The sequence below is a fragment of the Ananas comosus genome, linkage group 25, assembly GCF_001540865.1.
Source record: "Ananas comosus cultivar F153 linkage group 25, ASM154086v1, whole genome shotgun sequence".
Taxonomy (NCBI): domain Eukaryota; kingdom Viridiplantae; phylum Streptophyta; class Magnoliopsida; order Poales; family Bromeliaceae; genus Ananas; species Ananas comosus.
This window is the reverse complement of record NC_033645.1, coordinates 3,084,779-3,110,631: the sequence shown is the minus strand read 5'-3', so window position 1 is coordinate 3,110,631 and position 25,853 is coordinate 3,084,779. Positions and strand designations below refer to the sequence as shown.

The window sequence follows — 25,853 nt, the reverse complement described above, 5'->3', positions numbered from 1 at the left end:
TTTTCTTTTCTTTTCTTTTTTGCGCTTTTGTTTTTTGTTTTCTGTGTAACTCCGACCAGGTAGGGAAAAGAATTGGACTGTGATAAGACACGTGGCGCTTTGTCGTGAGATCACTGCGGGTGCTGGCTCTCTCTACGCCGTCCGTTTACTACCAGTTATATCGCACAACATCAAAGCGCGATCTTCTGAGAACGTTAAGGGGACACGTGGCAGATACTTAGCGGTGACTCGTGGGAGGAACCGAGTCGACCACTCGACCAGCCGAAGCATGGAGCGCCGCTGCTTTGATCCCGCAACGAAAAGTTTGGCCTCTACCTTGTGCACCACGTCATCATACACCGGCCTATCATGAATTTTTTAAATTAGAAGTTAAAAAAGAAATGCATGGATCTTATCTAAACTGTTTATCATTTTATTTAATTAACTTGAACTAGTGGATGATTTTTTAGGTAAAAATAGTATAACACACTAATTGCTTTAATAGGAATACGGCAACGTCAATTAAGCAACATGCTTTATTTATATCAAATAAAATATAATCAACAAGTTTTAAAGTTAAATAGCACAATTAAGTTACATGCATTTCAACTAAATTAGAATTTTGACTTGAATAAGCTCTGAATGATTGTTGAGATATAGTAATGGAGGGGCTGGGATTGGCCAATAAATGGCCGACGTGGTGGACCAGGTACACAGGTTACAGGCAAAATTCACTTATCACGCCCGCAAAGCTGAGCTTATTTTGGGCCCAATAAACAACATGCGGCCTAATCTGGACCCAACCGAAAAGCGGAAATAGAATAATCATCCATTCATTTGGCCCGATGATGGCTTAGCCAAGACCCAAATTTTTTTTCTACGTCAATTTTTCTTTTCCCCTTCTCTAAGATCCAAGTAATATTTTTTTTAAAAAATTGAATAGAAATTGAACTTCTCTAAGATCCAAGTAATTTTTTTTAAAAAAAAATTGAATAGAAATTGAACTTCTTTAGAAATGAATTTTCAATTGTATTTCATGAGTAAGTAAAAACGGGCCGGGTTACTCTTCAGGTTTGGGGCCGTGTTGGGACCATATCTTCCTATGTTTACATATTCGGTCCACGGCCCAATCACGGAAGCGGGTTCAATTCGGATCTACACATATCACGGGTCGAGTCAATTAAACCCCGACCCGATAAGTCAAATAAACGGAATTAATTAATTAAATAATTAGTTAAAATCGCGCCCATATTTCAGCGGCAATATCTCCATTCTCCAGCATCGTCAAGCTCTCACCCCGTCCACTCGTTCGAGCTCTCGCTTCGGCGTCGTCTCCCCTCTGTGCACCTCCGCCGCACCCGCCATGGCCACCGCGGCTTCGTGCTCCTCCTTCGTCCTCCCCTTCACCATACGCTCCTCCTCCTCCTCCTCTTCCTCCCCATCCCCTTCCCAAGGTACGAAGATCGAGTAATCCCCATCAATTTCCCATTCCTTTTCGAGCTCTTATCGATCTCCTTGTTCCCAAACCCTATCGGTCATATCCATAGAGAAATCGACGAATTCGGTGAAGCTAAGAGAGGATTGGAGGAAGCGATCCAAGCCGATTCCTCCTGGTGGGGTTTATCCCGCAAAGGACCATTGCAGGTGAGCTTATTATTTTGATCTCTTCCTTCGGGCCTCTTTCACTGCTTGATTTGATGCCTTCTCTTTTTCTCGATCGGTTGATGTGTGTGGTGGATTTGTTAGTCGTTGTGGGCTATGCGATACTTACTACATCGCCCACGTGAAGAACGCGTGTGCTTTCCTCGGAGACGGAATGTCGAGGATTGAGGTGAATTTCTGAACTGGATTTCCTGTTTCTTTCTTATCTGGAAGTTGTTTGAATGTTAAATGAATCTTCAGAGAGAAATTAACAAGGCACGTAAGGAAAATGCTTTGCTGCTTTTGTCGGTATTAGTGTATAGCTTCTACTTATTCCTCATTGAGGACAAGGTTTCTTAGGAAGCGCCATAACATACAAGAGAAAGTAAGCTGATGAAAAACATCTGTAACGAACATTGAAAGCAGATTGATTGTAGATGCTGGTGGCTTATTGATGTGGAATTGGTTTTATTATATGAGGAGTTTAAAGGACAAGAAGCAATGTTGTGAACAGTAAGGAGAAACAGGACCAAATAAATGCAGTGAGGGACTTAATGATCAATGATCAAATTTTTGCATAATAAGCAATCTCTGCAATCAATATTAACATCGGTAGCAATTCTATGGCTTCATAATTCACATTGGAAAGAGGGTTTTTTTTTTTCTTTTGGAGAGTGTTAGAATGTTATAACTTATAATCCATTCAGAACATTTCTTACCTTTACCACCCGTATGTTAGTGTTGACTGGTTGCACTAACAGATCTCGTTAAGTTATTTATTGAGCAATTTAATCTTCAAAATCTAGGTATTAAAGTGCATCTAAATTATGTTTTGAGAGTTTTTATTCTTGTCTCTTAATTTATTTTTTAAATATCATCACTTGTGATCCGAGGATTGAGATGAGTAGTCCTTATATGTCTGCTTTTTGGTCTCATACCTTCTTGGAATCACTGCCAAATTTAGAAGCAATATGTGTTTTTAGGCTTTGGAGCCCATGGTCCATGGAAGAGAGAGAAACACAAACGCTGATGAAATGTACTTCGGTGTTCATGAAAAGTTGTTGTATGCCAAAAAGATAAAACCTGTGAAAGGTACTGATACAATTTCGTGATTTCTTATTTAAGTAGTTTACTTTAGATCACCTGATGATGCCTTTTCTTCCATCATTGCTAATTCACTGTATTGCCACTTCAATTGTCATGATGGTTCTCTTGCATGTAGGAGCTCAGTGGACAGGAATTGTAACCACAATTGCGGTAGAAATGTTGAAGGCAGATATGGTCGAAGCTGTGATTTGTGTTCAGAGGTAGCATGATGCAGATCACGGATCAAATATCTACGTCCTTGTTTGGTCGCACTTACGTTTTGCTTTGTTTTATAGACACAAATTTATGCAAATGAATGTGCTGGCAGATGGCGGATTAAGTGGTTTTGTTTAGCCGAGGCAAAGAAAAATTCAATCGTATATTTCTTTTTTGCTTCTTTTTTTCCCCAAAGGAGGCACTGTTTTGTGTCCAAGCTTGGCATGTCGCAAGGTGACCAACAATAAAAGGGATGTGAAAGTCCATTCACTGATGCATTCAGTTTGCATAGAATTCTAGTTAAAATGCATAACTGTAGCCAAATGATGCCTAAATTTCTCATTTTATGTTTTTATAGTTCTTAGTCTACTTTGAGGTAATACTTTCTGTAAATAATGCAGTGATCCAAATGACAGACTTGCCCCAAGACCTGTTTTAGCGAGGTACCGTTGAAATCCCAGACATCTCCTGAGATGAACTGTTGTGATACTTAATTAATAACTATATAAAACGATTGCAGACTTTTATATTAAGTACTTTTATTGGTCACACACAGCCATTTTGGCGATGCTCTGGCATGTTCAATAATTTTTCAAACTGATGCTCGTAGGACCCCAGAGGAAATTATTGCAGCAAAAGGTGTTAAGCCAACATTGTCTCCTAATCTTGATACACTTGCCCTAGTTGAGGTAAGTTGATAAATTCTAATGGTATGTATTCTATTCATAAGATAATGTAGATCAGAAAAGATGTACACAGTATATATAATTTCTTCTTTGATGACAGGCAGCCGGTGTAAAGCGTCTTCTTTTCTGTGGTGTTGGTTGCCAAGTGCAAGGTATTGTCTATCTTTCTGTTATTTTTTATTTTTGTAGATGTTTGCTTTGTTATAACCCACCACTATTGAAATGCAGAGTGATTTGTTAACTGCAGCATTGAGATCAGTTGAGAAGTACCTAGGCCTGGACAAGCTTTATGTGCTAGGAACTAATTGTGGTAATCGATTGTCTTGTATTTTTGTAATTTTGATCTATCCATAGGGTTTTGGGAGAAATTTTTTGCTTTTTAAGCAGTTAAAGTTGAAAATTTTTACTCTTATTGGCCTTGTCTTCTTAGTGGACAATGGAACCCGTGAGGGATTAGACAAGTTCTTGAAGGCCGCAAGCAGTAATCCAGAAACTGTTTTGCATTACGAATTTATGCAAGATTACAAGGTTTGCACATTGCACCTTCCTAACAGTTTTAATATATTGCTTCACTGTTAATTTTCTAAATATGGCAGCCACCTTTTGCTATGGCGTATCTCCCTTACTGGCCTTTTAATCTGTTATCTGTTAAGATATTTACTGTTATGATTCCTTTTTATTATACTATACGGTGAATAATAGAAAGTATCTACCAGGTTCACATAAAGCATTTGGATGGGCATATCGAAGAGGTAGAGTGCTTCTATTTTGTTATTCCAGTGCCTTGGATGTTTCAAGCAAGCTTTAAACCTCTCTCTCTCTCTCTCTCTCTCTCTCTCTCCCTCTCTCTCTCTCTCCTTTTATATCTTTTTCTCTTCTTTTATTATTATTATTATTATTATTATTATTTATGTAAATCATTTCTTATTGAAGCAGGTTCCCTATTTTTGTCTGCCGGCAAGAGAACTAGTTGATGTTATTGCCCCATCCTGTTACAGGTACTTGTAAGTGGAAAATGCTAAGCTGAAATAAATTTCCTTTTTTCAACTTGTTTGCTCGCAACGGAAATTCTATCGTAGAATATTTCCTTATCTATAAATGATTGACAAACACTTCAAGCAAGACTGTTGTCTCTACTGACTTCATTCCTTGTTTCATCGTGCAGCTGCTTTGATTACACAAATGCATTGGCGGTGAGTTTGTTACTTCTCGGGTGAAAATTATTATTTATGAATGCAACTCGCAAATGGTTTTTTCTCTTTCATTAACAGTCTTATTTTAGTGAAAAACAACAAATTGGATTCTCATTCTAGTGAGTCTGTCTAAAACTGCAGGACTTAGTGGTTGGGTATATGGGTGTGCCAAAATACTCTGGATTAGCCATGACAGAGCACCCACAGTATATTACAGTCAGGTAAGTACATTTTTTATCTCCTTATTAACATTGTGGTCCATGTGATATCAAAAGGATTCCGTATGATTACTCTGGTTAGCTTGCATATTTGGCTGAATGCATATTACCTCCTCAAGACATGTAAACTTTGAACGCAGGAACGAACGTGGAAGGGAGATGCTTAGTCTTGTTGAGAACCTCTTAGAAATCACTCCTACAGTAAGCAATGTAGGTGATTTTGCTCATAATATCAAACTTATTTTCTGCTCTGGGGAAAAAATAGCTGTTCGCCAATTGAACTGTGGCATTTGTATTCAGGGTAATAGACGGCCTTTCGTCATGGAGACAGTTAAAGCAGACGATGCTGCAAAACTTGGTATGTGCGGTAAAAGTTGTTGTTTCGGTATAAAATGAAGTTGAATTTCCAACATTTGTCAACTTAATGAAAGAGAAACTAAAATATTTGTGCATGATATTGATATCTCTTAAATTATCAGGAAAAGGTCCTTCTCAGCCAGCTCCAAGGTTTATCGGCAACATTATAGCATTTCTACTAAACTTGGTACTAATCTCTCTTATTATGCATAAACTTGTAAATGCTGCATGCTGTTTAAGCTAACAGCGAGTGACCTTCTCCAGATTGGTCCAAAAGGTCTGGAGTTCGGTCGCTATTCTTTAGATTACCACACAATAAGGAATTACCTGTATGTAAATCGGCAATGGGGTAAACAGAGGTATGAAACTCTTCTTACAAGTACATTATCTGAAACTTGCCAATATCTCATTTGTCTCATGTCGAACTCTATTTCTAGCAGAGCTGATAGGCACATCCCGTCGTATGCCAAGAAAATTGTGGAAAGTTATAATGAGGACGGGCGCATTGATATGATGCTCTGACTTAAATTAAATCCCCATTAAAAGGTTGGTATTTCCCCAACTGATGCTAGTTAATTTGGTATCTTCACATATTCACGATCGTATCTTGTCGACTTTTGAATGGATTTTCGGGTAGTGCAGTTACTTTGCTTTCAGTATTTGGTGAGAACTGTAGTTGTTGTCTGTCAACGTGAATACGCATGTGGCTGATCCTCTCCATTTTTTTACTGGCCAATTGTTTTGCGAGAGGTAAAATATTTAGCTTGTATAAATAATTTCACTTCTCGGTGCACTTTTGGGAGTATCTCTTGTACTTGTAATAAACTACAGTCTCTATTGTTTCCGATCTCCTCTCAATTCGTCTCTTAACAAATGCTTTTGTTCAATGTTGCTAAACTGCTGATCCAAAGGTCGATTCTGAAATTTTGGTGGGATTAGTATCTTCAAATTGAGATGCGGTCACCTTGTATATACGCTCACAAGTACGCGGGAAATTTATGGACGCTCCACAATTTGGCCATTCATCTTTTAGACGAAACTGGATAACGGTTGGAGGACACGAGTCTTGCATTGTGGCCGGACGGTCGGATCAGCGATGGACGGTGATTGTAGACTCACCATACCTCTTTTGTGTTCACCCAGTGCAGAGTTTCTCTAAAAGGGAATAATAGATATCCAGAAACGGATAACGATGCATAAGATTCACGTGTCGATTGCAGGGCGAGGGGGCACCCGAACCCTGCCATTACACTCCTACATGTCGAGCAGCTAGCGTCGGTTCCGGCCGTCAAAAAAACAATCCTGCTTTCGATGTCGCGCAATCCATCAGAAAATGTGAAGTCATTCGATCCATCATCACCACCCGGTAAACCGGTTCACGGTGTCAGCTTGCAAGCCCCTCGCATTCCCTCCACGTCCCCACGCGGAACCCTCCTGGACTCCGCCCTTCCCGCCACGTGGCACATCCTTGTGCGCCTCGTGGAGCCCACCCCTTCCGGACGTGTGGCCCACTGCCACCCCTCCCCCGGCTCGGATCACGACACCCTCCCTCTTGGTGTCGTGTCGAAGCCGCCGAAACCTTCTTTGAGGGGCTCTCTCCTGATCTATGAATGATCTCCACTCCCGCTAGCTTAATTATTTGACCACCAACCCTCCTTACATCTTTACCCCATCCACAAGGCCTTCGCATTCGTATTCACACTCCCTCCTCCTCGTCCTCCTCTCCGTGCAAATATATATAAAAGGGGCCCACCTCTTACTTTTATTTTCTGCGTTCGAATTATCATTTACAGAATTGGGTAATCAGGCGTGGTGTTCGTAGGGGATCATGCAGGGGTCGGAGCAGCAGCAGCAGCAGAAGAAATGCTGCCCGCTGCGGCGGTCGCGGAAGGGGTGCATGAAGGGGAAGGGGGGCCCGGAGAACCAGCAGTGTCCCTACCGCGGGGTGCGGCAGCGCACGTGGGGGAAGTGGGTGGCCGAGATCCGCGAGCCCAACCGCGGCGCTCGCCTCTGGCTCGGCACCTTCAACACCGCCCTCGAGGCCGCCCAGGCCTACGACTCCGCCGCCCGCAACCTCTACGGCGACTGCGCCCGCCTCAACCTCAACCTCAACCACCCCAACCCCCCGCAGCTAACTAGTACTAGCCCCAATCACCAACCCAACACCCTCCTCTGCCCCTCCACCCCGACCTACTCCCCGCCGCGCTCCGCTGACTCCACCACCACCACCACCACCACCACCACCACAACTACTACTACAAGCGACTCCACCGTCCCCGGGGGAGGGATCGAGTCGCCCGGCTTTTTCTGCGGAGTCGATGCAGGGCTCGACGATTTCGACGACTACGTGACGAGGCTCCCCAAGGCGGAGGACTTCGGGCTGGAGGGGTTCCAGGAGGTGCCGCTGTTCAACGACGTTGGATTCTGCGACACCGAGCTGGATCGCGACCTCATGAGCTTCGACGCGCTGCAGCTCTCCTGGTGCTCCTAAAGCCATGCATGCACCAACCCCCCCTAGCTAAGCTAGCAGTAGTTGTGCGTGCGCCAACGAATTAAACAAACAAAAGTGCGCATGCAGCTAGCCGTACATGTACAAATTAGGAAGGGAAAGGCGGCGTACGTACGTACGTACGTGGTGTGTACATATGTACAATACTTTGTGTATGCATATGTCTTTGACATAGTATGGGGTTTGGGTTATGGACTGAATAAGTTAGTTTCGCCCAATATTTTCTTTTTATTTTGAAAATTAAGGAGAGAGAATAATTTGTTCTAATCTCACTCAGTGAATTGCCGTAATTAATGCCTGATTCGGGTTGGCGTGGGTAATTAATATAACTATGTATTCGCGCTGAAATAGAGCGACGAGTTAATTAATCATGACCAATCAATTCCTCGTGGTCGTAGGCTCGTGATACGTACCATGCACTCGCGAGCACGAAACCAGTTCGGGTTGGGTTCTCGTTGGGGCGCCACCCGTGTATAAATTTACGTCAGGTTGTGCGCGCGAAACATAATTTTCTGGGTTTTGTTAATTACTTGCTGAGTTCGTAACTTTAATTTACGGAACTTAAATTTTGCGAGGTTTAATTCATTAATTTGGGTTCAAATTAATTACTTTGTTGATCAAATTTCTTAGAAATTTTGTTGAATTGAGCTTTTCTGGCCTGTTCGTGTGACCGGATTAAAGAGAATGGTCATTGTCAATTAATGGATTGAAGATTTGGATTTTGTTATTTTCGAATGAATGATCATGTAATACTGTAACTAATTAACACCCGTGATGTGGATAAAGTACAATCAATCATACTCTCTCCCATCCATCAGACAAAACAGCTGAATAAAAAATAGATTTAAATTAGGAATATTTCTAATTTAACATATTGTGTAAAACATAACAACGTTGGAAAAGCTTTCAGCATAAAAATTCGAGACATGTATAACAACCCAACTACTCTAATTAAATCAGCATTTGCACTCTCTTTCACGATAGTTCCATTGTGTCTGTTAGCAAGATCATACATTTTCTACGATCTCACATGTACAAATATTTCGCACTTAAGCTACCGACATGTTATCTATCCTTTCACCTCCTTTTAAGTGCATGATAGATCACTCTCCAACTTTTGGACAATTATCACATTGATTGCTCTCTAGCTTCAGCTGGACATTGAAGTTTTGACGGATTGTTAGACAAGTATTACGTTAGCAGTGTGCAAAAGAATTTCTATAAAATTGTAATGTAAATACACATGAAAGCCATCACACGCCCACCTATCGTTGCTTTTATTGAGGAGCTATTACTATCCGGTATCTTTTTTTGAGAGAAAGATAGTATGCTCCCCGCTTCGTTTATTTCATTTAGAAATAAACTTAGCTGGAAATATGAATCAACGAGAATTCGAACTTGGGTTTCGGATACCAATCATCAAGTCCTTTTGCCATTTTGCCACTTGCGTTGGGGACGGTCGGTATTACTACCCGGTATCCACCGAGCCAAGGTAGAGTTTGATCACACCATATCCCGACAAAGACCCTAACAAAGACACGTATATCCATTCACACCCTCCCAGGGATAAGTCCTCGTCGAGTGCACTCTGGGCCTCGGGATTCATAATACCACCACCACTTTATCCTCCAGCAACTTTTATTTTATTTTATTTTTTTTAAGATATGTCTTTTTAAAAGGAGACAAAAAAAGAAAAAGAAAAAAAAAAAGAAAAAAAAAAGTAAGGGGATCAACATTGATCTTGGTATTTTGGGCCGGGTGTTTTTGATAGCACACGTGGGCCTCCGAGGATGCAGGTAACGGACGATATGTAAAAGCCCACGTGGTGGTAGTTGGGGGCGTTGAAATTGTGGGAACTTTGATGCTTTGGTGTTAGTGGGAGTGGATAAGCATCGTATTAAGTGTGCCTTTCAACTTTTATGGTGGGTGCATGAATCCTCATTTTCTAGGTCTAGGTTTCACTGCTGTGATGTAAAATTGCATCAGAAGATTCTGCTTCTTTTTCTTCTCGATCTCGCGATTACATTCCTGGAACCCAAGTCTTCCACAGGATTGATTTTGCTACCTCAGAAGAATGGCATTTTCTATGTGTCCGCATCCATCCGTATTTACAGAATAATTAGAACTTGAATGCAAAAGATTTGTTGATTCCATCAATCATTTGGATAATGCCGTGAATAAAAATACTATTTTTAAACTTAAAAAACTAAACTAATACAAAGCGCTTATAACTTTTTCTTTTCTAATACGTTAAAACTATTATTGCAAACACTACCAGAAAAGTTTGTAGTTATATGTTTTCTTCGGTAGTAGATATATAACCATAAGTTTGTAGTATAGAAAAGAAAAAAATTAATAAGGATTTTAAAATATAAAAATCATGCTTTTAATCACCACGTTATCCAACTATACCTAATAAGTTATGAAAACATATAATACTCTGATTAGAACTGCATGCATATTAAACTATGCTAAGTGAGATAAAATAGATGACGAAAAAAATAACATAAATGACAAATCAATCCGATAATTAAACTGAAAAATATGAAAAATAGTGAAATTGATTTATTAATTATGTACGTTTCTATCATGGTGTCGCATTTATGCAAACGATTATTATTTTTTGCATACTGAACTAATACTAAACTTGTGAATGTTTGATTTTCTAGAAAATAATGCTGATTAATTAACCAGTTTTGTAATACAAAGCAAAGTAATAATGATTAATTGACAGGTTAGATATCATATCCAGTCGGACGTCATGTCGAATTAACAAAAGAAGAAAAGGTAACATAGTAAGTAATGTCTTTTTTTTTTGAGAAATACATAGTAAGTAATGTCACAAGTAGAAAAATGCGCACATATTGCATTTCATGATTTTATTTTGTTCATAAAACATATAAAGCTTTCGCAAGGACTTCAATCATTTGAAAACGCGTGTCCAAGATTTTAAAATTTTGTTTATTATGCTTTTTTTTCGCTCTATTTAGTTTAATATACGAAAAATTATTGTCTCCATCCAATGCATTTAAATATCCATACATCTATTAATCTATTAAACATAATGAAAGCTCAGTTTCTTTGTACATGGCGGAGAGGGCTCAGCGGGAAGCTGGGTGGGTGGGCCCATCCCTTTTTATGCCTTTATTTTATTTTATTTTTTTATTAATTTTAAGAAGTGGATTTTTTAAAAAAAATTTAATCTAATTTTTCTCTCTGATTATAAAAATTTAAAATATATATGTATTTTTAAATAGTTTATATTGCATGTATTAAATATAAATTTTAATTTTATAATATTAATTACTTAGATATAAATTGTATAATAAAAAATAAAAAAGCAATTGATGATATTTAAGCTAATTATTTATTTAATAAATTTAGTTGTAAAAATTATATGAAATACTAATTAAATCTGTAAAACTAAATGATATATTCAAATTTGAAAGTCAAAGTATTATTAACTGATTCAAATCTAACATATAAAAATGTTAGATAGTAAAAAAAAAAAAGAAGAAAGATTTGGAAACGTTTGTCCAAGATTTTAAAATTTTGTTTATTGTACATTTGTTCACTTTATTTAGTTTAATATATGAAAATATTATTGTCTCCATCTAGCGCATTTAAATATCTGTACATCAGTTATCTATTCATTCATAGTGTATTTTTTAATGCATCTTAACCATTTAATTCTTAAAAATAAAAAATTATTGCTAATTAAGCAGTTGAACAACCAAATAGATCAGAACACCGATGAAAAATATAGAATAGATATAGGTAGATGTAGTAGACATAAAAATAAATTTAAAGTCATAAAATAAATAGTTTTGAAGATTTAGCTAATAAAATAGTTCGTAGTTCAGAAAAATTCTATATGTTTTCATTTTTATTTTAATATTAAACTTCAATACTATATTTAATGTCACGAGTAGAAAAATGCACATATATTGCACTTCATTATTTTATTTTGTTCATAAAACATATAAAGCTTTAGCAAGGACTTCAAATCATTTGGAAACTCTTGTCCAAGATTTTAAATTTTGTTTATTATACATTTGTCACTTTATTTAGTTCAATAAATGAAAAATAATTGTCTCCATCTAGTGCATTTAAATATCTGTACATCAGTTATCTATTCATTCATAGTGTATTTTTTAATGCATCTTAACCATTTAATTCTTAAAAATAAAAACACCTATGAAAAATATAGAATAGATATATGTAGATGTTCCAGACATAAAAATAAATTTAAAGTCATAAAATAAATAATTTTGAAGATTTAGCTAATAAAATTAGAAGTTTTAAAAGTTTTTAAAAAAAGTATGTCTCAACCAACTAAAAGTTTAGAGTAGATTTAAAAAAAAACTTCAAATACCATCCATGGTTCAGCGTTTTCTAATTCTAGTAGCTTATGATTTAAACTGTATCACTTATTCACTTTAATTAATACCATAATATGATTTTATTTTTTCTCTTTTTGTTATTTTCTTTGTTAATTTTTTTATTAAATTAACAAAAAGGCTAAAACTACATATTACTAAAATAAAAATTTTGTAAATTATAAAATATTAAAATAAATATTTAATAGACCACGTATATAAAGTATCTGAAGATTTTTTTTCTATATATCTTATTAGAGAGGATAAGCAAAAAAAAAGAGTATACATAGACATATTTAAATTTTTTCCTAATTTTTATATATTATTTACCTTACATACATACATTTACATCAAATCGCTGTTACAAGGACCACTGCATTGTCTTGTCTTATTTGATGTTTGTTGCCCCTGTTGAATAATCTGTGTTAACTCACATCATGTGATGAATGCTAACTAATAACTGCCACAGTGCCACTGTAATGGGAGGGAGATACTAGCTTATATTTTCCAAATCACTTAATACAAACAAAGTACATAATTGTTTGATTCAATTTAGAAAATCATTCGAATCAAAATAAGTTTAAAAAAAGTCAAAAAGAGAAGCGCGTACATAACGAAAAGGCAAAGCAAAGGATCTGTTTCAGAAGGACACGGTTGTTGAGGGATCCAAGTGCAAATTTCTACCGAAGGTTTACTCTACCGTACGACAGGTCCCCGGGGGGCGAGGACCGGGTGCACGGGCACCGGGGAGCAAAAGGCGATGACCTTGTGGAACGGGTCCACGGGCGCGGGGAGGGGCGGCACCTTCCTCCACGCGCACCTCAACCCACCGGGGGCGTCGTCGTCCTCGGAGATCTCGCACACGCACGCGGGGAAGCCCCTGTGGCGGTCCTCGTTGAACACGTACACGACCCCGTCGACCCCGGCGCACTTGAGGCTCGCGAACCTGTCGTCGTCGTCGTCGGCGGCGGCGGCGGCGGCGCCCTCGCCGTCGAAGAGCCACGCGAGGAGCTCCGCCGGCATGGCCCCGACCTCCTCGCACTCCATGGCGGCGTCGTCCACGGCCCAAACCGCGAACTGGGCGGGGCCGTAGTCGGGCCCGCTGCGGAGCCCCGCGAGGACGAGGCGCCCGCGCGCGGCGGCGAGGAAGGCGAAGAGCGGCGGCGGTCCGGGCGCGCGGGGGCGGAGCGGGCGGGGGCGGGTCCAGGCGCCGCGGGCGAGGTCGAAGGCGGAGAGCACGCCGGAGTAGGTGGCGAGGACGAAGAGGAGGCCGCGGCCGGGGAGGAGCGCGGCGGAGAGCCACTGGGAGGAGCACCCCGGGCGGAACTCGGCGGGGAGAGGGGGGCCGAGCTCCCACGCGTCGTCCCCGGCCTCGTAGATCTCGACGGGGAGCCGATCCTCGATGTCGACGAGTCCGCCGACGACCCGCGCGCCCCCGACGACGACGACGCTGGGCCTTTCGTGGCCGGAGCTGAGGACGGAGACGACGAGGGGGTTGGAGCGGGGGAAGGCGAGGGGAGGGGAGAGGAAGGTGGTCTGGGGGCGGAGGAGAGGGGAGAGGGAGAGGCGGGAGGGGGAGGAGGAGAGGAAGGAGAAGGAGAAGCCCCCGGAGCCGGAGAAGGAGTCGGGGAGCGGCGCCGAGGGGGCGGGGAGGGGGATCCACGCGGACTCGTCGTCGGAGGGGTCGTAGGCGAAGGCGCTGCTGAGGCGGGGGACGAGGTTGTGGTGGGCGAAGACGAAGAGCCAGGGCAGACGACGACGACTACTACTCCACGTCGAAGGAGGGCAGCGGGCGACGACGGCGCGCCACTGCCGGCAGACGGCGCCCGCGCGGACCAGCGACCGGAGCGGCAGACGGCACAGGATAAGCTCCGTCAGGTCCCAGCCCAGCCGCTCCCACTCCGCCGCCGGCACCGCAGAACAAGCAGCAGCAGCAGCAGGAGGAGCCTCGCCGCCGTCCGTCTGCCCGCTCTTGTTGTTGGGGCTGTCGCCTGCAGCCATGATATGATGGCTTCGATCGGTTAGTCACAGAGAGAGAGAGAGAGAGAGAGAGAGAGAGAGAGAGAGAGAGAGAGGAAGGATTGGGTTGGGTTGTGTTGAAATAATAAGAGGAGGAAGACGTATATAGGTTTGGTGTAGGATACTAGAAGGGAAGAGGAGGAAGACGAAGAAAACGACGACGACGGAGAGTCAATGGGAAGAGAGTAAAGTAGAGTAGTAGAACGTAACTGGCTGTTCGCTGGCCCCACTTAATTTGCACGTAATTAGATAGAGCGCATTATTTGCTAATTTAATTATTATTCCTTTTTACTTACTTTTTTTTTTCTAAACAATAAATTTTTTTTCCAGAAAACAAAATTTATTTTAAATTTTTTTTACTGAAAATTTAAAATTTATGTACTAAAAAAATATTTATGTGATTTTTTTTTCTTTTTTGGAAAACCAAACACTTAATTCCTAAGTAAAAAAAATAAAAACAGTGTACAGTGATCCGTGCAATATTAATTATATATATACATCTTGTATTTTTGTTGATGAAATTATGTTAGTATTTAGAATGCATGCACATTTATATCTGTACCTATATCTATATCTATATATCTATATCTATTTTATATTATTATTATTATATTATATACATTATTTTTTATAAATTTTTACCACGTGGCAGCACCAAATATAGTCTCTCAATCTCAATATTTCAACTCTCTAATCATTGCGACCGCTTGTCTTCAACGTCTGTCTCTTCGGCTTTCCGTCTTATCAGTTACTTTTTCATACCGTATGCCTCTTTGGCTTCCTGTCTCATTAATTCTTTCTCTATAACATCGTTGTTTCGATTTTCCGCTTTATTAGTTTTTATTTTCTAAGAAGCGTTGCCCGAGAAGCCTGTGGGCACAGCATACGACGTCCTCGACAACGACCTTGCATATTACGTCCGCTCCAACCACAAGCCCACAGGCACGCTGCCCTCGCCCTCGCCCTCGCCATCAACGTCGGATGAGTCGAACTCCAACCCTTGCCCCCAACCCTCCTCTTTCGATTTCGACTATTTAAATTTGTAATGTATAGTTTATACAAATGGTGTGTATCTCTCTCCTCTAATGGTCTCGGAGGACGAGAAGTATCGGCTAAGATATAGATTTACTGAAAAAGAGTTGAAGGCACTGTGATATTTTACGAAATGGTCTGTGTTAGTATAGAATACCCTAAATAAGGGTACAAAAAGGTCTAATTTTTATGTAACAAATTTCTTTTTTCCTATTATTTTTTTTATCTGTTCGTTGATTTTCATTGAATTATAATTCTATTCTAAAAATTTTAAAGTATTTTTTATATTATTAAATTTAATCAAATATAATTATATCTGCTACATCGAGCGAGTTTCTACACTAGTTATTTATAAAATACCTAGGGAGTTAACACTTGCAAAAATTTTAATTAATATAAAATAAGTTTGTTGATATATATATTTATAATTTTTTTTTTTGGACTTTAAAAGCGAGGTTCAACGTGACATTTTCAAAAGTGATGGGGCGAGCTAAACTTTCTTTCCGTCGGCAAACACCACAATAAGTTACATGTGGAAACCTTTTCAAGTAACAGAACTGGGTGGTGCATTTAGAAAGCAATTTCATTTAATTAGTAAGATAAAAAAAAAATCTTTATATAATTCTAAACAGAAATTTTATTACACTAGTATAAAAATATTAGCACTTATTTACAATATAAAATCTCAATGAAATCAGTGGGCGGTTACACTAGTATAAAAATATTAGCATTTACAATATAAAATCTCAATTAAATCAGTGGGTGGGAAATTAAGTGCTTCTAGAAGAAGCTGTTTAAGTTCAATTAAGGTGGCATTTTCTACGATACTACTACACTATATCTAGCTGGAACTCTCGCTGGCGTGAGTTTTACTACCATCCCCCCATTTCGAGTGAGAGGCTTAATTTATTTTTTTATCTGATACCCATGTTGGAGAAAAATGTGAGAAAAAATTATATATGTATTATCTCTTTAAAGTACTTAAAAGAAGAAAATTGGCTAATCGGCGTAAATCTAGAACATTTCAACAGTTTATTGGCCGAATCATCAATTTTGCCATTTTTTTAAACCCTACAATTTAACTTGCAATCTTGGATCATCTTGAATACCGATCCATAAAATTTTTAAATGTAAAGTAAAACTTCAGAGTTTTTTTTTTTTGAGAGAGATAGGTAACACGCCACCTGCTTCGTTTATTTCATTTAGAAATAAATTTAGCTAGAAATGTGAATCAACTAGGATTCGAACTTGGGTCTCGGGTACCAACCACCAAGTCCTTTGCCACTTGCTCTAGGAAAGGTCGGTAAACTTCAGAGTTATTCAAGGCCAAAATACCTTTATTCTTTCCTGAGCAGCAAAAATAATTAGCGACATAATGGTCTTTCTCCTCTTTCATTTGTAAAAATTTTCAAATTAAATATATATAAAGCAGCTTTACTTGTACAGCGTACACTACAAAAAAGAGTGCGAATCCGACACCCTTTATTAAAAAGACCAATATTATGTCATTACAAGAGTTTATAAATTTTAAGACAAGATGACGTATGATTTAGATTTTTTTTTTTTTGAAGTTTACATGGAATAATCTTTACATATATATGCTCTATTTTATAATATATTTTTCAATCAGGAAATATTAGTACAGTTGACAGAGACAAATTGCACCTAAGAGTCCAGGCTAAAGATGCTCAAACCTATTCGTTTGCCTCAAACTATTTGGCCCTGTTGGTTCCTACCTAAAAGCAACACGTATACACACACAAAAAAGCTACATATATAGGTTGCTTGTATCTTTGTGGACTGTGGTCCATCCTTTGCTAATTTATTACTCTCTGAATCTTTGGCTATCTCAACTTTTTTTTAATTAACTAAACAAAAAGAAAATGCCCTGCATGTATATATATATATACTATTATTAAAACTGATACTTGGGATCTATTCTGAGATATTGTCCTTTGACATATCCAATTAGATAGACCACACTGTCGACTATATATTTTTGTTGCATGTCAACCAAACGACAACGCCATTCTATTATTAGCATATTATATGCCATATGTTCACTTTATTTTACTTTTTATTTTTTTTAACCATACCATTTTATTACAACATTGTTGCAACTTGTAAGCATGGAATAAAAGCCAAGTTGAACAAATAAATTAATTCCTTTTCAGCTTCTTGCTTATAGGTTATTACCCATTCTGGTATAAAAGGAATTAATAAATTAATGAAAGAAGGAAAATATAGTTAACGTTAAATTATATGAAATATGAAATAAATATTATTTTCTGACAGCTTAAGTTTTAAAAGAGCGGTGTTTTTAGTATTTATATTTAATGCTCACTCTTACGTCTGAGCTCAAAACTTTTTAATTAACATAAAACGTAGGCTTGAATTACATGAGAGAAAATTAAATAACACTTGGAGTAGGCGGAACTCAAACTTAGGATCTCCTATTTTGATACTATATTAAATTATATAAAACAACCATTAAAAAAATTATTTTTTTAAAAAATATTAAAAACTATTATCCTTAATATTTATACTCAACAGTTAAAAACAAGCATTATACTTGTAAAGCGATGAAGAGGGAATATTGAAGAGAATATGTACCGAGCTTGCCTCAATAAAGAGGTTTTAAAAAATGAAACCATTATAATGTATGCTGTCATAGTGGGGAACAAGTAAGGTGTTTGAGATGAAATAAAGATATGTTTCGGAATGGACATTCTGTTCAAAGAAAGAATGATTAGGTAATATTTCATTAATAAAAAGCCCTTTAGTGACGCAAAAGTTAGGAATTGGCATATGAAATCAACTTTGGCATAATTGGAAGGGTGGAGAATATGGCTATGATAGATCCCAAGAGGGGACAGGTGGAACAGGCCCTAGGGGAACACACTTGTCGGTTTTAGATTGTAAATCTCAATTTCGGATCTGAAAATCTATACCCGGTTCGAATTCAAGTCTTTTTAAGTCGGATATCAACAAATCGGGTAATCATTCACCTTTTATACATTTATATCTATATCTATATCTATATATTATTTCTTCTAAAGTTGTCATATGACCATTATTAAATGTGGACCAGCTTAAGTCCTTTTTTTTTCTCTTCTTTCGGCTGTTATCTTCGTTCATATGCAAGATGAATCTTATTTCTTATCATTATTTTTGTTATCACTGTTTTTTTTTTTCGTTGATGTTTTTAATTCTTTTCGTAATTATCTATCCGCCGCATTGTGTTGGTTACTACGCTAGTATTTCATTATTTCTCTCTGAAACTATCTAATCTTACTATCACTGTATTTAAAGATTGCAGATTATGTGGCACACACGATAATTTGGGGTGTTACATGAGGTTGCAAGGATATGGGCCATAGTTGGTTTTACTGGGCTGGGCCAGTTTCCCCATGTTAAGCCCATTAAATCATCGGCCCATCATTAACCAATTAAGACCAGCAGCGTGCCAGCGTGCTACCTTTTTTTTTGGCCCATTAACTCATCGGCCCATCATTAACCATTAACTCATCGGCCCATCATTAACCAATTAATCTGTGGTTTTTTTTTTTTTATTTTCCCCCCCCCCTCNAGATATTTTTGCTGCACCCGGTGCAGTCGTTACGCAGTGAACCGCTGGATAAAGATGAATTTTAGTTGGGATGGACGGTTGATAGAACGCCGTGCACTGACAAACTGATGCACCTGGTGCAGTCAATTGGTTGAGAAATAAACGGGCTATGAATATTTGCTCTCATTCACTGGGCTGGGCCGAACCTAGGAAAGCCCATGAACCGATGTGGCTCGTCTCTTCCCCCCCCCCCAACCTCTGCGTCCACAGCTTCCACGCTTCTACTTCGCTTCGTGGATCTCTCTCTCTCTCTCTCGCAAAGGAACGATGCAGGCAACGTGGAGGCGCTCCTCTCGGGGTCTATTGGAGCAATCGCTCGCTCTCGCTTCGCTCAGATCGATCTACCCACTCTCCTCTAGTGGTATCTCCTCTTCCCAATCTCGTTTCTAGGGTTTCAGTGACCTCATCCGATCTTGTTAAAGCTCCAATTCTATTTNACGTGGAGGCGCTCCTCTCGGGGTCTATTGGAGCAATCGCTCGCTCTCGCTTCGCTCAGATCGATCTACCCACTCTCCTCTAGTGGTATCTCCTCTTCCCAATCTCGTTTCTAGGGTTTCAGTGACCTCATCCGATCTTGTTAAAGCTCCAATTCTATTTGCTGTTCTCATCAAATCTTCGATCGGTTTACTCTCTTCGACCTCTAAGTTTACCGTATTTTGTGGTTATGACGATGATTTATGACCACAGAGTGTGGAGTCGATCACCCTCGCTATGTGTCGACCATTTCGGTCAAGGGAACGGGGCATATCCTACGAAAGGGCACGGGTGGAAGATCATCTGTGAGGTACATTATGCCCTTTGGTGTTCTTTTTTGGGGATTAATTTCCTCTCTGATTGGTGGATTGATTGATTCTTTTTCCATTCGGTGTCATTTCCTTAGATTTAGTCGATACAAACCGGTGGGTTGCAATTTCTAAGATCAGATGTTAGGTGTTGACGTCAAAATTGTTCATTTTGGTTCGGATTTGTTAGTTTGTTGATTATTGCATTCGAAAGCTGGAAATTTTCTCTTTTGGAACTTATTTCGGTACATCTACTGTAGCCTTTGTATGCATTAATATGGTTATCTCACTAGAATTTCATGATGGTTCCTGCAGTGGAATCGTTGCAACTGTTTTTGGAGCTACAGGTTTTCTTGGTCGTTATGTTGTCCAACAGCTTGGTAAGTTCCGGAGATGCTTACTTTTTGGGTAGTGATTTGATTGATAGACCAACGTTTATGATTGTGAAATGTTCAGTTATATGATTAGTTGAATGGATGTTTGATTAATTATGAATAAGCTACAAATATCTTGATTCTAGAAGTTGACATGTTGGACTTGTTTCAACTCAAAATACTACCTTTATATATTTCATATTCTAGTGCTGTTCAAGATGATGGACTTTCATCATTCCATATTTGAAATTTATCTTTATGTATTTATGTGCAGCTAAAATGGGTACTCAAGTACTTGTTCCTTTTCGAGGATCTGAGGATTCTCACCGACACCTCAAATTGATGGGTGATCTGGGTCAGGTATAAAACTAGGGGTAAATAATGCTTGATTTATTTTTTGATCAAATAATCTGTATTTTCTTAAAATCTTTTCTTTGCTCAAGAGTATAACTTTGGTTCTCTCTTGATTTTTGTGCTCTCAGATTGTTCCTATGAAATATAATCCAAGGGATGAAAATTCAATTAAAGCTGTAATGGCCAAGTCAAATGTGGTGTTAAACCTCATTGGTTTGTATTTACTTTTATACATAATCTATACATCCTGGCGGATACAAATTAAATGGTTGTTGTTTTCTGAGATGGCAGGGAAGGAATATGAAACAAGAAACTACAGCTTTGAAGAAGTGAACCGTGACATGGCTGAGCAACTTGCAGTGGTATGCAGATTGAAAGTTTATAAACATGATTTACTACTGGAGCTTTAAAGCTCTTCCACAAACAAATATAACAAACTACTATAAATTACTGCAATCTGATTAGAGGAATGAAGCTTCAAAGTTGGTGAAGTTCTATTGACTTTGATATATAAATGCATAGTTCAAAAACACTAGGCGGAAAAGAAATGATTAGGTTAATATTTGGAATTGAATTTTGAGTTAACCATACAAAAAGATACCTTTTTCATTCAGCAATTTTGCTTATTAATAAGTGCACCTTTATCACAACCTTTTTATTTGTTACATCTCCAGTTTACATGGAATTTGCTTTTCAGAAAATGTATGTATCTTTTGGCTGGCAGCATAAAGCTAGTTCTGTTCCTTTCTACAGGGTGCTATCTAAAGACATATTTTAATTAACTGATTAATCAACTGAAAATTATGTTTAACCTGGTAAAGATGTTGTTCACTGGTTCGCTACATTTGTTAGCACATACACAATGAAAGAAGTTCATATTTATTCTTTGATGGATATATGACTCATTCTGAAATGTGGCTACTCAGTTCCCATTCTGTGCGTTTCAATATATATTTAATACTTTTGTATGGACTTTGATTTTTTTGGCAGCGTTGTTTTCTCTTTGCTAACCCGTTAATGGCACTATCTTTTTCAAACTTAAACATATTGTGACCTTTTTGCTTATTAAATTGGCATGATATTGATGATGCTGAAACAACCTTTTCCTCTCTTATTCATAGAGGATGTATGAAGGTTTTTTTAACATGTTGTACAGATTGCTAAAGAACATGGCGGTATCATGAGATTTATTCAAGTATCTTGCTTAGGGGCATCTTCCTCATCTCCTTCGAGAATGTTGAGGGCAAAGGCTGAAGCAGAGGAAGCTGTACTAATGGAGTTTCCTGAGGTCGGCATCTTGTATTATGCGATTCTTTACTGGTATTGGCGATCATACACTTTCATTAAGTTTGCATAGCTGTGAAGCATATGAACTTGTTCATGTCATTGTTTTATAGGAATATGTGAGATAGGATTACCTTCATTTCTTCTTTTTTTCCTACCTGATCTAACTTACTACCTTTTGAGGTGCGCATTAAATCTTCAATGATTTTGATTTGTATCAAGGTTCAAGCAACCATTATTTTTGATATATAGTGATTGGGATATCAATGATTGATAACTGATTGGTGAGAGTGAGAAGGGGTATTATTTTTGGTTTCCTAATAGGTTGCCACTCGATCAAAAAAGTTCAGTGAGTCAATGAATGATTCAAGGAATATTGCTTTTAGAACTGCTAATTTAGTTTATGAATGACTCCAAAACTCCCTGATTTTCATATATCGCATATAATAGGATGCTCATTGATGTCAATTGCTCATACATGACTGGTTGTTGTTCTTTTAGTATTTTGGTTGCATATGTGCTAATCGCAACTCACTATGCAATAACATTATTTTTCTCAATAAAATAAGCTTCATGAGACTTATGATGATTTTTCCATTACTTTTCGGTATTGTGTACCATAAATCTAAGACTGGCTAGATAATGTTACATAATTCGCAGCGACCTTAACTGTGATTCGACATGGTTTATTTTATGAGGCTTCTTAAGCTTCTATAGGTGAGAGAGAACTAGGGAAACCAGGTCAAAGGTATAATCAACTTTTTATCTATGACTAATGTAAAGATTCACTATTGTTAGGCCACGGTTATGAAGCCCGGAGTTATGATTGGTACAGAAGATCGGATTTTGAATAGATGGGCACGCTTTGCAAAGAAATGGAGCTTCCTCCCGCTCATGGGGGATGGTTCTACAAAGTATGAACTTTAACTCAGGATTAATAAAGTATTAATTAGACTATCCATAACTTGCTAAGTTTCATTTTGCTGAAATTATGCTCACAGGATTCAACCAGTTTATGTAGTAGATGTTGCTGCTGCCGTTATAGCTGCCTTAAAAGATGATGGTACAAGCATGGGGAAGGTATATGAGCTTGGTGGACCTGAGGTTTTCACTGTGCATCAACTGGTAAGTATTGTGTAATCACTTAAATTTTACAAACGCATGAATGGTTTACATGTAACGAGAACGCAACAAATATGTGACATTCGAATCATGAAATTTGATAAACGGAATAAAGTTTGTTGGTTATAGATTTGACTCCTTTTATGTAAGTGTTGAGCCGGCACTGAAACTTGGTATCTTGCAGGCTGAATTAATGTTTGACGTGATACGAGAATGGCCACGATATGTGAAGGTTCCTTTCCCTATTGCAAGGGTAAGAACACATTATTTTCTTTCACTGAAAATTTGCTAGTTCATCTTGGAAATATTATACGTTTCCTATGTTGATACTTTGTATCATGGGTTGTTGATTGTTATCATTGTTATTGTGATAATGCCCCTCCTACTTCCTCTCTATCTTGGAGATATTACTTGCCACTTGATACATAATTTCTCATTAAGTTAACAATCTACATTTAAGTCTTTGAATATCACTGTTCACCAACATTCTGCAACAGTTCAAGGAAACTTTACCAATTAAGTAAATGCTATTAGCTAATTTGTGTCTGGATTTGCAGGCAATTGCATCTCCTAGAGAGCTCCTTTTGAAGAAAGTACCATTTCCTTTGCCAAATCCAGAAATATTCAACCTGGATCAGATTAATGCACTCACCGTAGATACTGTAGTGTCTGAAAATGGTAAGTATACTCTGTTAGATCATCCGTATTTAAATGTGAGTGTAGATCCCCCAACTAGAGGTCATTTTGAAATAGACCCCAAACAATGCCCTTGTTTATATTGACACCAATTCAACTTTTATTTGTTTTGGTTTGAATTATTTCCATCAATCTAACTGGAGATTCTGTGAACATTAACAAGTTTGTTAGCTAGCTGCCATAGATAATTGGTATCAGTAGTTTCAGTTGCTGAAAAGCCGATAGAACCATTAAATTTAACTGAAGCCCCATTAAACTAATAGACATAAATCAAAACAAGCAAAAGTTGACGGATTGTCAATCAAAATTTTTAAAAAAAAAATGTAAGAGGGTCTATTCAAAATTTCCTATGGTTGAGGGCCTCTTTAAAACTTTACCTACATATATTAACATCCATCTCTCTCTCTCTCTCTCTCTCTCTCTCACCATGAGTTGTCTGTAACCATGCAGCTCTAACATTTAGCGATCTGGGTATTGTGCCGCACAAGCTGAAGGGCTACCCAGTGGAGTTCCTTACCTGCTACAGAAAAGGTGGGCCGGCTTTCGGCTCTACAATCAGTGAAAGAATACCCACCGAGTTCTGAAAATTCAGCACGAAGATCTCAGATCTCTCTTACAATCTTTTAGTTGCATATATTGTTTTCTTTCCTTAACTGTTGCGGAAATCACTGCTGCTTGGAGAAATTCCTCGAGTTCAAGCAGAGCTTGACTGCCCTTTCAATACCCCATTTTCTGAAAGACCCCTTTATTTCTTGAATAAGTGAGGAGAATTGTATGGATTAAGTTATCATTTGGTGGTACAAGCGGTGAGAAGGAAATATGTAATTTGCTACAGTCCTTTGCTAAATTTTTACTGTTTAACTCGTTTCCCCTTTTTCATAAAATTTGTACTGTCATTATACAGGAGGTTTGACAGAGTGCTCTCTTCCACCGACACATTTCAGTTGCTTGTGTTGGTATTTACATTTTTTGGAATGCCTTACGGTAATCGGCTATTACCTATCATCCTGATGGCATTTTCCTTGTCTTATGGTACTGTTTCACTTAAATAAAAGTATTCATTGGATTGGTCGCACTGTGGATCTGCATCAATGTAAACACCACTTTAGCAATTTAATTTTGCACGGTTCTGATGGATGTAATGTCTAGTAGGTGCTAGAACAGCTAAGTCTAGATAAAGTACGCTCAGCAATTTTTTCCACATTAAATTTTGGCATGAAGATTTCTTTGGGAATTTCTCTACGGATAGGCTTGAACATGTTAACCTGTTTACTCAGATTCAGTTACCTGTAATTGAATCTCATAACCTATTACACTTTACACAATTACTGCTGGGCCATTGAGTTGGGGCGTAGCAGACTCTGGGCCAATGTTTTAAATCTCATGCAGTGCGCTTTGATCCACTGTCAGGGCCATAAAAGCCTAACATTGCTTTCTGTAAAGTTTTCAGGTAACTGCAGTTGTTATACGCCAGAGAAAACAGGTACGCCAGAGAAAACAGGTACAAGGCACCGTGCTCCATATTCGTGTTATAGAGCTTTAAAATTAAACTTTTGATTTATTATTTATTATATGTGTTTCATGACGTATGCATATATGATTTGAACAATGTTTTCTTTTAAACCCGTTTGATGTTTTTTTAAACCCGTTTGATGTTTAAATGATACATTTCTTTATAAAATCCGATATATTAAACCTTGATTTAAAATACTAATCATCGACGTGTATGAATACACTGGGCTCAGGCAATTGGTGGAAAAACTAGCTTTCTCGTGCAGCGTCTAGTTGCATTGACCATGGAACGCGTGACAGGATTAAATAAATGGTACAATTAGGATTTTTGTTTTTTCGGGGACTAAACATGTTACAGGTCATCACTCTTTTGGTTATTTCTCGGCATCTGTATGTGTCGAGTTTCGGGTGCTTTATTGTTAGTCTAAGCCTTAGTTATTGTCTAATTAAATGCTGTGTGCTTGTTGCCATAAAGGGTTCTTTTTTTATACGAAACCAAACGATTTTACTTCTGTAATGAAGTACCAAAATTTAAAGCAGTAGTACGTTAGAAAGAATATAAAAAGGTTGGATTTACTAGGGAAGGGGCATGTGGATAATGAGTTCCTGCCTATTTCACCGACACATTTTTTAAAATTTATATGATAAAAAAAGTAAATTTTTGTGTCCCAAAATTGAAATTCTAATATATGAGGTTTCTATTTAACAACTCACCGATTACCTAAATAATAATTAATTCTTTGCAGCAATTACGTATACTGTTAAATTGATATTTTGATAATGATC

At 38.2% G+C, this 25,853-nt stretch overlaps 4 protein-coding genes across 5 annotated transcripts; 3 read left to right on the top strand and 1 right to left on the bottom strand.

The window, feature by feature from the left end:
• Positions 1,236-6,220, top strand: LOC109703548 (7-hydroxymethyl chlorophyll a reductase, chloroplastic). The gene is made up of 19 exons (XM_020224198.1): positions 1,236-1,433; positions 1,527-1,623; positions 1,726-1,810; positions 2,604-2,712; positions 2,843-2,927; positions 3,324-3,365; positions 3,533-3,611; positions 3,709-3,760; positions 3,856-3,918; positions 4,039-4,136; positions 4,325-4,360; positions 4,545-4,606; positions 4,774-4,801; positions 4,943-5,022; positions 5,160-5,229; positions 5,320-5,377; positions 5,499-5,563; positions 5,641-5,735; positions 5,817-6,220. Exons 1-19 carry the CDS (start codon positions 1,343-1,345, stop codon positions 5,896-5,898), a joined length of 1,377 nt encoding a protein of 458 aa, XP_020079787.1. The 5' UTR covers positions 1,236-1,342; the 3' UTR covers positions 5,899-6,220.
• Positions 6,376-8,216, top strand: LOC109703549 (dehydration-responsive element-binding protein 2C-like). Its single transcript, XM_020224199.1, has one exon. The coding sequence runs from the start codon at positions 7,205-7,207 to the stop codon at positions 7,865-7,867; it is 663 nt and encodes a 220-aa protein (XP_020079788.1). The 5' UTR covers positions 6,376-7,204; the 3' UTR covers positions 7,868-8,216.
• Positions 12,583-14,561, bottom strand: LOC109728962 (F-box/kelch-repeat protein At3g24760-like). The gene has a single exon (XM_020259535.1). The coding sequence runs from the start codon at positions 14,263-14,265 to the stop codon at positions 12,961-12,963; it is 1,305 nt and encodes a 434-aa protein (XP_020115124.1). The 5' UTR covers positions 14,266-14,561; the 3' UTR covers positions 12,583-12,960.
• On the top strand, positions 19,139-24,630 carry LOC109703559 (NADH dehydrogenase [ubiquinone] 1 alpha subcomplex subunit 9, mitochondrial). 2 transcript variants are annotated; one of them, XM_020224212.1, is made up of 13 exons: positions 19,157-19,227; positions 19,389-19,465; positions 19,631-19,727; positions 20,041-20,105; positions 20,374-20,459; positions 20,582-20,666; positions 20,745-20,815; positions 21,610-21,741; positions 22,536-22,651; positions 22,739-22,862; positions 23,044-23,112; positions 23,417-23,537; positions 24,006-24,630. In XM_020224212.1, the coding sequence occupies exons 1-13, from the start codon at positions 19,211-19,213 to the stop codon at positions 24,137-24,139; spliced, it is 1,194 nt and encodes a 397-aa protein (XP_020079801.1). In that variant the 5' UTR covers positions 19,157-19,210; the 3' UTR covers positions 24,140-24,630. The 2 variants fall into 2 exon arrangements, with proteins under 2 accessions (XP_020079802.1, XP_020079801.1); XM_020224213.1 differs by lacking the exon at positions 19,389-19,465 and having other exon boundaries at positions 19,139-19,304.

Excerpts from the sequence above, each read along its gene's own strand:
- LOC109728962 (XM_020259535.1), bottom strand. The coding sequence starts at position 14,265 with ATGGCTGCAGGCGACAGCCCCAACAACAAGAGCGGGCAGACGGACGGC.
- LOC109703548 (XM_020224198.1), top strand. The coding sequence starts at position 1,343 with ATGGCCACCGCGGCTTCGTGCTCCTCCTTCGTCCTCCCCTTCACCATA. Across the intron at positions 1,811-2,603 it reads ACGGAATGTCGAGGATTGAG|GCTTTGGAGCCCATGGTCCA; the intron begins GTGAATTTCTGA and ends ATGTGTTTTTAG. Across the intron at positions 5,023-5,159 it reads CCACAGTATATTACAGTCAG|GAACGAACGTGGAAGGGAGA; the intron begins GTAAGTACATTT and ends CTTTGAACGCAG.
- LOC109703549 (XM_020224199.1), top strand. The coding sequence starts at position 7,205 with ATGCAGGGGTCGGAGCAGCAGCAGCAGCAGAAGAAATGCTGCCCGCTG.
- LOC109703559 (XM_020224213.1), top strand. The coding sequence starts at position 19,211 with ATGCAGGCAACGTGGAGGCGCTCCTCTCGGGGTCTATTGGAGCAATCG. Across the intron at positions 19,305-19,630 it reads CTACCCACTCTCCTCTAGTG|AGTGTGGAGTCGATCACCCT; the intron begins GTATCTCCTCTT and ends TTATGACCACAG. Across the intron at positions 22,652-22,738 it reads ATGGGGGATGGTTCTACAAA|GATTCAACCAGTTTATGTAG; the intron begins GTATGAACTTTA and ends TTATGCTCACAG.